The 12,389-nt window shown below is 41.5% G+C and overlaps 1 protein-coding gene across 18 annotated transcripts in view; it reads left to right on the top strand.

Moving 5' to 3' along the window:
- Positions 1 to 12,389, top strand: part of ARID1B (AT-rich interaction domain 1B) — a 354,961-nt gene that overhangs the window by 295,447 nt on the left and 47,125 nt on the right. For all 18 annotated transcript variants that reach the window (XM_083731947.1, XM_083731959.1, XM_083731961.1 and 15 more), the window contains one exon: positions 11,989 to 12,134. In XM_083731947.1, the coding sequence (XP_083588073.1) occupies positions 11,989 to 12,134 (146 nt within the window). The remainder of the gene's footprint in view (positions 1 to 11,988; positions 12,135 to 12,389) is intronic.

Consider the following 12,389-nt stretch of genomic DNA (forward strand, 5'->3'; position numbering starts at 1 on the left):
CTATTAAAGTGTGCAGCTAGGTACCAGGTCTTACAGTAGTTCTTCCTTTACACTGAATCCTCATCCTAGTATTTTCATATTTAGTGATCCAAGGGATCTTAGTAAATAAAACTGAAACACATCCATTAGTATTGCTTGGATACCCAAGCAATAACTTCCAATCAGAGCAGCTATGTTTCAGCTTCCAAAAACAAATCCCCTTGTAGACTCAGTTGGATGAAATGGAGTTTGCTTCTTGGCCTAAGTGATTGCATAGTGTTACTATGAACTGTTAAACAGCTGCTCCTCTTTGCCTCAAAGCTGGCTTCAATTCATTAATGGGTGGATTGATTCCTGTAGTTGTAAGTGACTTTCGAATTAAAGATAAAATATATATCCTAGTTGCTATTTTGTTTTTCAGCTGAACAGCAAGCAAAATTCATGGGATATTTTTTTTTTAATATAACCCACGCCTTTCCCTTACCAAAAATACCAAACTATTTTCTTGCAGCTGGAACTTTTCTTTCTGTTTCTGGAACATACCTTTTGTTCTTTTTCTTTTTTTTACAGAATACATTACGAAGTTCAAGAAAATGCCATAAGGTAGTTTTAGCACCTAAAAATACATGGAGTTTTAGATATAGCAGCATGATAGCTTATTTTGATTTGTTTTCTATTCTAACAATGTTTTTAAAACATCTTGTTTCAGATTTGTATGCTAGGTAGGAAGGTAATAGTTTTATTTTATTTTTAGCTATAAGCCATAACAAAACAGAAATAACATTCAGAGTTGAGCCACAAATTTAGCTCTTAATTTCCTGGCCACTAGCTTAGGCAACTTTATATGAGGTAAGGCAACATGAGGGGCTGGGGTGTATGTCAAATTTTGGGCTCTCCCCCGCCCCCCCGCTCTCCAGTGCAGTGTGTGACCCGCAGGTTCCGTGTCAAAGTACTGTACTCTTGCAGCCCATTTGACATGAAAGGTTAGACTGCCCTGATCTAGAGGAACCCTCCACTTTGTTTTGTGTGTCTTATAACTAAGGGGGGGGGGGAATAAGTCTGCTCTCTGTTTATGTATTACTGTTGTAGTAGTTGTAGCCGCCGAAGTATACTGCTAGAACACTGGGTCTGATTGCAGGAAACCCGGGATAAAACCCTTCTTTGTCCATAAAGCTCGTTTGTATGTTCTGTTTTTGAGAGATGGCCTCAGGAGTGCATAGTAGAGGCTTCAGTTGAACCCTGAACAGCTAAATGCAGGGCTTCAGCTGGAGTCTCCATAAGAACAGGGCTCAGACTTTGTTATTACAGAAGCAGTCATCCTTAGTCTTAGCCTTAAATGGGAGTTGCAACCCTGTCTTACTAGCTAGCTACTCCTTCTGTGAGATGAGCAGAGAAGACTGTGGTTCTCTTAGCACTTCTGAGCTGGAGTCCTTCATTCCCTGAAGAAGGGGAATTTGACTCCAGAGTTATTTATGATTTATGATTTATAGCCTCAATCTTACCTGCTTGACGGGATTATTGTGATGCTACCCCTTGCATAGCTGTACAGCAGACCAAACAGCCTGCATTACTAACTACCAAACAAGTGAAAGAATACACAGCTGGGCTGTGTTTCTGCAACTTTTAGGTATTTAGAGTAGCATTTTCCTTTCCATGTCACTGCATCAATTCTATTGTGTTTGCTGTGTTGGCAGCCAACTAAAATTTACTCTGAAAATATTTGAGTCTTTGACATGCTGGCATGAACAGATCCCAAGTGTTTGTATAGTTTTTTCCAGTGTGCTGACATCACAGTGGCCAACCACAAACAATGCAATGAATCCATTTGAAATTGTATGACTGCTGATATGAGAAATAGGACAATGGTAAAAACTCACCAAAAATGTGCATTTCCTTAATGAAAACACTTTTTTAATTCCTTGGGAATTGAATAATAAAAATATGTGCCTGTGAGCTTAGCTTCACATTTCCCTGACTGAACTCACCCCTTGCCTAAACTAAACTAATTTTTATATAAAAAATGATCAAATAGAAATTTTATTTATTTATTTACACTTGAGATGTGCGTTTTCAGAACACACCCTGTTGCTTTTACTATAGGCCAATTGAAATGGTTTCTAAATTCTGAATTTTAAATTGTTGTGACCTGCTCAGGGACCTGCTGGTGGAGGGTATATAATAACAACAATAATAATCTCCTATTATTGTTGTTATCATTATTACTATTACTTTGTGTGGTGCTGGTGATCCATAAATGAACATTCTTGACATTAGATTTGCGACAGTGTTTTACCAAATTTGAGCTAGCTTGGTCTGGTTCACCCATCCTATGAGCCAGGAAACACTGGGTGCTTTGGGAGCGGGGGTAATATCTGGCGGATTCATTACTGTCTGCATTGAAGAGCACATCCCCGTATGCACAATGCTTAGTTCATGCTGCACAGGCAAAGGGAAGGTATTGTTTTGTAGTTTTTGTTTTAAAACTTGTTATTTTAATCCTGTATTTTATTCTGCCCTGGGAGCTTGCGACGAAGGGCGGTATATAAATTTAATAAATAAAAATAATAAATATATTTGGATTCTCAGAAGTAGTCTGAGAGAAGCTGCTGTACCTTATTTATTTTCATTATAACCACAAATTAGTGCACATTTCTTTGGTGCATGGTCACTAAGCCACCTGCTCCAGGTTAATTCTGTTTACATGCTGTCAAGCGTAGCTCTAACTTGAATGTCATAGTAGCGTCTACATCTATCACATCTATCAGGCAAACCAGCTACTGTACGCTCTAATGCTTTGATCCTCTTGCAGGCGCAGGAGTTCCCAAAGTGCATACACAGGGCTTCATTTCAGTGTAGTGGGCAGCTTTTCCATGTCCAAAGGGATGTGCACATGGTGCTGTTTCCTCTCTAGCTCAATGGAAGTATGCATGCTTTATCTGCATAAGACCAGTGTCAGCCCCCAGCATCTTCAGTTAAAGCATCTCAGGTAGCAGGTATGAGAAAATAACTCTGCATGCAGCCCAAAAGAACTGCTGTGTTAGACAATATTCATTTGATAGATGGCCCAACGGTCTGAGTCTCCATGAGGCAGCTGCATATACATCTGTATCATGAGGAAATCTACACACCCATACAGGGGCTTCATGAGCGCATTAGAGGGCGCATGTAGCTCTGGCTTCATTGCTTGCTTGCATGCCTGTTCTGATATCTTTTAAACTAGCATTCTGTTCTTAAGAAAATCAGTTCTTACAATTCATATTTACGTTCTGACAGCATTATAGTTAACAGAGTGAGAGCTCGTCCTCTTCTCCTTCTCCATCCTCTCTCTCTCTTGCACTCCACTGCTTTCTTTGATAGCAATATCTTCCTTGGAAGCTTCATGTTGTGGCAAGCAAGTAAAGCCATAGCAAAATTATACGTGCGAGTGTAAGAGAATCCCAGGAGGAAAATATGTTTGCAGATCTCACCCCCTGAATTGCTCTCATTATAATAGCCCATTTGATGTCAGGGTATGACAGATTATACGCTTTTTATGGCGAGACCCAGCTCAAGAAAGATTTAAATAAAGTACTTCTGGTTATTGTGCAGGTCAGTGTGTTTAAATAACAACCCATCAAATCATCCTTTGACATTTAAAAGAGAGAGGAAATATTGTCATGTGGCGGACCTGGTGCAGATAAAGCACAGGGCAATTTGGTCAGTACACTGATTTGTGAGTGCATCCTAACAGTCATTTTCATGGTTTGTAATCAAGTGGGGCGCCCTTGCAGTGTGTCAGTGTTTTTCAAAAACACCCCTGCTTAAAATGTTAACACAAATTACCCTCTTGAGATGCTACGATCCAATTCCTTGGTGAAGCTGGCACAAGCTAAACGTTTCAAGCAGTAGGACAAGAAAGAGACAGAGCAAATACTATCCTGATAGGCTACAGAGAATAACGAAAGTTATGGCACACATGCAGGCACCAAAAGGTTAGCCTCTGATACTGTGCTTCCTTTCAGGAAGTATGTTTTTTAGTTATTATTTTTGACCTTCTGAGTAGCTTAGCTGCTTGATGTGAATTAACTGTGGTCCGACTGTTATAGCTGTCCCAGGATGTAGGTCATGCTGATTTCCTGGCAGCAGTACTACGTGTGGCAATAGGCATGTGCAGGGCAATAGCATCTTCAGAACTCTGTGTACTGTAGGCCCCTATCTTATGTCATCCTAGGATTGCGGTACTTTAGCACATTTCCTCCTTGTACCACTCAAATAATGCAAGGAGTCCTGGGCAATGCTGCAGCTACTCCGCATTCTCAGGTTAACCCAGTTTCCAAGAGAGGGTAGCACTAGTGTTTGGGGAAAAACTGAAGCATAGCTTCTTTACATGTCAGCTAGGTCTTCTCATATTACCTCAGCTGTGTGAATAGGAGCTGGGTGGGCGCAACCCCCACACTGTCAATGTAATGTACAAAGGGGACTGCTAACTTGTAATGCAGTGCTGGGGGTGTGCTTGCCAAAGACTCTAGGATGGCACTGGTGACTGGAAATTGGGTTTCTCATAAACAAATCATGCCAGACAAATCTTGTTTTTGTGTTTTTTTATAGAGTTACAAGGTTGGAGGAGCAGGGGAATGTACCCAGGAGTAACGTACCTTGATTTCACTAAGGGTTTTGATAGAGTCCCCCATGATATTCTTGGGGAGAAGCTGGTCAAATGTGGGCAGGATGAGGTAACTGTTAGGTGGATTGGTAGCTGGTTGACTGACCTAACTCAAAAGAGTGCTCACTAATGGTTCCTCATCACCCTGGGGGAAAGTGGCAAGTGGGGTATTGCAAGGTTCTGTCCTGGACCCGTTGTTGTTAAATGTCTTTATAAACGACTTGGGTGAAGGACTTGAGGGGATGATAAGATGATTTGCAGATGACACTAAATTGGGATTGGTAGCTAATGCTACAGAATCAGGATTCAATAGGCCTCAGTGTTAACATCTTTCAAGTATTATAATTGAATTTGTTTCCCAGGTGAATGGTTAGGCTTTCATCTGTAAATGCCACAGTTGGTTTAGAAACTGGTTTTTGAAATCTCAACAACTAATATTAATTTAACTTCACATACCAATGGAGTTTAGGGTGCAGAGGAGAGACTAAAGGCATATTATCAAGTTCTTTTCAAGCTTTCAGAAAGAGTGGAGCAAATAGCCCTTCAGTTGAAACAGCTGTGACAGAAACATTCCTCCCTTTCTCCCCTTAACTCCAGTGACCAACAAATAATGCCATGACCTTAAGCATATATAAATATATTTAGCACTTGCTGTGCAACATATTTATTGGTGTTTGGTGGCCTGGAGGTTAATCAAAATGAGTCTGGTGATCTCAGCTTCTTTCTTAATGGACTCTACTTCATACTGTAGAATGGATGTAACACAGTTTGTCACATTCAGTTATCGTTCTACTCAAAGCAAGAGTACCAGTGAGTCAGAAAGAAAAGATAAATTTCCTTCATGCCCTCAGTCCTGGAAGCTGCCTGTCACAGGCTATACCATAGGACACTTTAGTCCTCTAGATCTCTATTGTATCCGAAATCAGATTTTTGCATAAAACACATTGTAGGACTCTTACCATTTCATGTAAAGGTCCTTCCAGTGCTATTTTTCTAGAAGAAGAGGTGCCAGAACTCACCACAAATGCCTCCCTTGTTCTCTTTTAATGGCAGTGGTGCCCACCTGACAGGTGCCGGAATGGAGTTCTGGCGAGTTCCAGCTGAAAAAAAGCCCTGGGTCCTTCTACTATATTGTAAGCAGAGTGTGGTATGTGCAGTGTATATATAATAGGCAGGCAAAAAAATACATTAGTACCAAAATTTATATCCAAACTGTTGGGCAGGTAAGATTTGGAATTTTACATTGTCAGATGAGGTAGATATGTTGAGAGCAGGATTGTAGGTGCCTCATGCCTGGATATTTCTGGTCTTAAGAAGGCCCTAAGTATTTTAACTCTTTTGACTAAATACTAACATGGAAAAGCTCTTCTACCACTTCCTCCTGTATTTTGCCTATGGGAATTGGTGATCTTTCCTCAGCTATTGTGTCTCCTTCATACTCTCACCTGCTGCCAGGCACTCCCAGCTAGGATTTTTGTCACTTCCATGCCCATCTTTGAGCTCTGCTACCCAATTGGCCATCATCCACTCACATCTGGCATGTAGCCCAAGGCCTTTTTTGTCTAATCTTGTCAGACTCTCAATTTTATCTTATCAGAATAATCAGACATGTCCCTGTACCACTAGAATCTCTTCCTCTGTGACCTAGTCTTTCCTTCATAGTTGTAATGGAGCCCCTGTTCCTCCTTTTGCCTCCATCTTTGCTAGCACCAGAGGATTGCACGTCAAGGTAATACCCGTTGCTGCTACAACAAAAGTAATACCCCTCTTCAAAGTACTGTCCCATACATCTACCTAGGAACTTCCAGATAAGAGATTGGCTTTGTTCTATAGTAAACTTTGCCAACCTGGTGCCATCCAGAAGACTTTGCCTTCACAAGTCATCATCTAAAATATCTGGAAGTCCAGGTTGGTGAAGACTGTTCTATACTCACAGGAACCTAACCATAATGTGAATATAGTTGGGAGAGTAGGTCCTCCGGGACAGGGGTCTGATTTACAGCTTCTAAATTGTATGGGTGACCAATGTGGTTGGAGTTGGCTCAGGGAGAAGTGTGGCCATGCCCCGCTAAGCCATTAAGCTCAGTCCATTTTCTTGGACCATTCACTATCAAAAAGGACATTTCATTACTGTGTGTTCAGCACATACCGCATTCATGCTTTTAATCTATGCCCCAAAATGTAAAAGTTAGGCACCTATCCTTAAAAAAATTAAAAATAATTTTATTTCCCTGTGTGTTACATGACTGATGTATGGCAAGCAGATGTATGGCAAGCAGAAAAGCAGTTAGTGGGGAAACTTTAGCACTGGTAGAGATATGAAGTGAATAAGCTATGCTAATCAAAGTTTGGTAATCTGTAACCGATTGAAGCTCCTGAACCTTTTAAGAGGCAGCCCTACTTTTAATATACTGTATTGTAGTTATCCAGCTGGCAGTTTACCAGGACATGGGTAGGAGATACTGTGTGCAGTCAGATGTCACACTAAACCATAGTTTAGGGTGACAAGAATAAGCCACAGTGAGCCTCAGGGTTGTGCAGTCTCCCCTTTCTTCTGGTACAGCTGCAAGGAGGACTTTGGGAGCTTTCACTTCAGATTTCTCTTATCTGTTAATGCAGTATCCAAATTGTGTAAGTAGGTCGTGTTAAACTTGTTCTACCCTTGTACAAATCAGTAGTATTGCTGTTAATATCATGTCCCATATTTTCTGCTTGTGGTGCACTGTAATTTAGGTTGTATTTTTCAAATATTCTTTCTGTGTGTATGTCTGCCTTCTTGGTTTGAACTGGTGAACCCTCCAAACAGAGTACAGAAGATAAAATTGCCTTTATGATGGTCTATTTCAGAATTGTAGTTTCATAATATTATTACACATTGAGTAAAGCTTTGCTTCTCTAATTCTTTCTTTAAATGTGGCTGTGAAATATTGTCCTTTTATATAGATATCCTACCTCCATATCCTGTTTCTTTGGCAGGCAGTCTTAGCTGGAATAAAAAAGTAGGATCACCAGATGAATAAACTTTTCTGCCTTACATGGCGACCCATTGTTAAAGAAGCTGTCTGGGGGGAGAGAGATTCACATAACGTATCAATAGTATCGGTATATTCATACTGGAGTAAGCAGGGGCAGCACATCCCATTTCACCTCTCAAAGTGAAACAGGAAGTACCGCCTTGCCCCGCTGCTGCTTTTTCTGCACACACTACCACATTTACTGCTGGTGAAGAAACAGTGCCAAGACGATGGGGCAAGCAGTATACTTGCAGGCATGAAACTTGGGGGACTTCTGCCACCTGAGGCAGTGGCCTCACCCTGCCTAACAGCCAGGCCAGCTCTGGGAATAAGATAATGCCTGTTTATTTCTCTTTAAAAGGCTTTTCTGCTATCATGGAGCCTTCTAAGAAGTTCATATTAATCCATGCAAAGCTTTATATACCCGAAAAGCTATTTGCATAAGGGCTGTACAAATGTAACAATAATGTCACATGCTGCTATTGGTAGCTTCCCAACCTGGTTTTCAGCAAATCATAGCTTGCCATTTTATCCAAACAGTCAAATTGTGTGTTGCTCCTGCTTACAAACCATGATTGCAAACTATTGTGTTATTTCCAAAGAGCTACATTGAGTTAACTCAGGCTTCCTCAACCTCAGCCCTTCAGATGTTTTTGGCTTACAACTCCCATGATTCCTAGCTAGCAGGACCAGTGGTCAGGGATGATGGGAATTGTAGTCTCAAAACATCTGGAGGGCCGAGGTTGAGGAAGCCTGAGTTAACCAGATCTGAGTTTACATGAGGATCACTCACCTTTTGATAACTAGCATTTTCAGATACTGTAATGTGTTTTCTGTTTGTGTTTTTGTATGTAAGGTTTGCCTTGACCACACAATTTATTTCAAGTATATAACTATATAGCATTTGTTAATGCAGAACAGGCCTCTTGTTACAGGGCAAGGAGATTGTGTCAACCTAGACTCATGCTGCATAACAGTTTTGCCTGTGTTTTTAGGACAATTTAAAAGATACAAGATTTACATAAGAAAAGCTTGATTTCACGACAGTCTTTCAAAGTTATGCCAAATGGTCCTTTTCTTTTTCCCCTCCCTTTCTCATTATCCTTTGGAGAATTGCACAACTGTGCATTTTTAATATTTTTCCCTACAAGTCATCACAAGCTTCGTCAGGGGAATGGCATTGTATGTCAGTTGTCTCCTTCATATCAAAGGAAATCCTTTGCCTCTTTACAGAAAATGAGGAAAGTTTGCCTTCCACAGAGCAAAGAACAAAACTGACTTGGAAAGAATTCTCTTTGCTTATGCCACATGTTCTTTACATCTTGGGAGGTTCCCAGGGTATCAAGAACAAATTTAACCTAGTGTTAACTAGAACACATTTTTACCTACTCCAACATTAAAAAAACACACAAAAACATAGTTTCCTGTTTATCTCTGAATGTTCAGTTGCAATATTCACATTGGTACAAGTATTTGGGGGGGTGGGTGGGATTCATGTTGCACATGTTGACTGCATTTACAGAGTAGAAAGAAAAATTGCATATTTATTTTCTCAATCCTACATGCAGTCCTATACCCCAGAGGGATATATGGGAATCCTGTGGAACCACATTGTAAACTATTAATCTCCTGCATAATCTTCTGAATTTGGCTATCCAGATAGGAGCAGAACCACTGCAAAGTTTCCCCAATTTAAAAAGGATTCAATATTTGAGGATACTGAAAAGGGAAATAAACAACATCACCCACCCACTGTCTCTCTCCTAACAAAGGTGATCATACAGGGTGATCCAAGGCAGTCTCAGTGCCAAATCCAGGCCTAAACCTCAACTGAAATGAACCAGAGAATCATCCTAACCCAAAAGAGCCTGGACCTGGAGCTCTTGCCCAGGAAGGGGGCTTTTGCGGTTGGTTTATGATTATTTAGATTTTCCAGGTGCAAATAAGGATTTTTCAGAAGTGTCTGCACCACAACCTTTTTTAGGCAGCCTGGGACCATCTCTTCTCATAATAAGGCATTAATCACCTTGGCCCAATCAGTCATCCTGCCCATACAAGATTTCATAAGCTAGGAAAGGCAAGGATCAAACATGCAAGTGGCTTCACAGATCTGCTCAAAGATCTTGTTCACATCCTCAAGCTGCATCAATTGGAACTAATCCAACAATACTGGACCAGATAGCACATTGGACACCTCAAGTCGACCTACCAAAACTCTGGAGTCCAGATCATAGTGGATGCAAGCAAAGTTATCATGTTTTGCAAACAAAATGCAGGAGGCATTTGGTTATTCCAAAATCTTATTAGGGCTAGAATGCTATAGACCACCCAGAGAAGCTTTGCTAAACAGAAGTGAAAGTATGTAATGGAGGCAGTGAGAAAACATGTATTCATCTTTGCCGCCACAGAGTACCATTGAGAATGAGCACATACTAGTGATCAGTTTCATGTGTCAGCTTGTGTTCAAGTAATCTCTCAGCTTTCTTCATCACCCTCAACTCCAGGGTATTCCATGAAGCTACCCAAGCTTTTCTAAGTGAGGGAGGACATTTGGGAGGGATCATGTCAACCATTCGGGTCATCTCTTCATTCCATAGGAGCATTATTCATATCAGCTGGGAAATCCCCCAAAGACCTCTGGAATCCATAAGGATTCATCAAGCTCCAGGGCTGGAACACCCTCATTGTTTTCATTCTTGCAGAGGGGAAAATTCACTGTCATCCTCAGCAGGTCTGAGCATGACAAAGAAACAGATGTAAGATTCCCCACTCTCAGAACACCCTCTTAACTTTTGGTCTAATCACATTTTGCGACAGCCCATGATGGTAATAAAATTTTGACCCACTCTAGATCTCATGGCCTTGGTGTGAACATTTATTACCTCCAGGACCAACAGCCTGGAAGGCCTCACCAGCACATTCAGTACCAGCTCTGTCAGCTCACACAGGACGGCTGCTAGGCATTGGGATGTGTGGTAGGCTCACAGAATCCCTAATCTGTTCCAGCACAAGATTCAAACATTCTAGATTTGCAGTTAGTTGCATAGGAAACCAGGACAAAGAGAGCCAGTGTGGTGTAGCGGTTAAGACTCGTAATCTGGTGAACCGGGTTCGCGTCTCCGCTCCTCCACATGCAGCTGCTTGGTAACTTTGGACCAGTCAGACTTCTCTGAAGTCTCTCAGCCCCACTCACCTCACAGAGTGTTTGTTGTGGGGGAGGAAGGGAAAGGGGAATGTTAGCCGCTTTGAGACTCCTTAGGGTAGTGATAAAGCGGGATAGCAAATCCAAACTCTTCTTCTTTTCTTCTTTCCCCTTCTAAATCTTACCTGTTGCTAAACCAACTAGCCAGGTGGGCACGGCTAACTCTCTGCATGCCCCCATTCAGGTCCTGGTTATACAGGCCAGGTCAGCCAGTAGTGAATGAGGGAGATCTTATTATAAACTGACCTTGCATTTCAAAGCAGCATCTGAAGACCTGACATCTGGCTGAAAGGACAGCCAACACAGCTCCAGCTGAAGGAAGGACCAGAAAATGGAGCAGCCCTTAATTGACTAAACCATATATCCCCAACCCAGCTCAACCCTGTCCCCTCAGAGGGCCCTTCTATCTCCACATGATCCAAGTAGAAGATAGGCAGGTGGCACAGCATCTGGGCAGATTGTCTGTTGTTCTTCTCCCTATCCTGCTTGGGTTGGGGTGGGGTTATTGGCAGATGTATACCATGCAAGCATTGGGTAGAAGAGCAAGGAGCGGTATTTCTGTGATTTCATCAAAGACTCCATTAAAACAATTTTGGATTAATGTGTTATAGCTCCACTCAATTTGTGTAACTGCATCTCTTTCCGTTGCTTTTTTAGTTTTGTTTCATTGTCTTCATGGCTTGCTTTTGTAGTATGGTAGGCAAAGTGGAATCAAAAGAACTTTTCTTTTTAAGAGCTATCTAGCCCTGGCTTCTTCGTCTTCTTCTACATATACCAATGGCAAGCACTTCTCTCTCTCTTTCCTGTGCTTCCATCACTTTCTACATGTCAGCCACACAACAACTTGAACCTCATATAATATTAGGCTGTGTCCATTTTAAATTAACATGTATTTTCCATTTAAAGATGCTCTGCATGGTACTTGATTGTAGCTTGGATTGTAGAACGAGCCCCAAAATGTTAATTACTAATTCAGTAATAAGCTCCCAACAAATCGGTCCCCTCCTCATGCAGGCAAAGACTAACTGGCTGCCTCTTCCTTAGGTGTTTGTGAATGCTAAAGTATGAATTCTGTGACTAACCAAAGTGTCCTGTGCAGTAAGAAACATAATAAGAGCTTGTGCACGTGTGTGTGCTTTCTCTTCACTCAGGCAAGGCAGTTTTCCTGGCATCAATCAGAGCGGCATTATGGGATCCAGCTCTCCCTACACCCAGCCAATGAACAACAACTCAAGCCTGATGAACACTCAAGCTGCTCCTTACAGCATGGCACCTAACATGGTGAACAGTTCCACAGGTAATGGTTGGTAACTTTTCAGGAACGGCTGTTTTTTCCAAGGTAGACATCCTTAAAGCTGCTATTCCATATCCACTTACTTGGGAGTAAGCCCTACTGAACCCGGTGGGACTTACCTCTAAGTACATTAGATTGTATTGGATGGTACAAAGGGTTTCTCCTGTGCAGCTGGTTCTGTGTTCCTTAAAACAGGAGTTTCCCGTTATTGTATCAAATCCTGCATATGTTACACCCTTAGGTCGTCTTTTATTTTTC

This window comes from Podarcis gaigeae, assembly GCF_964106915.1.
Source record: "Podarcis gaigeae genome assembly, chromosome: 3".
In the NCBI taxonomy this organism is placed as follows: domain Eukaryota; kingdom Metazoa; phylum Chordata; class Lepidosauria; order Squamata; family Lacertidae; genus Podarcis; species Podarcis gaigeae.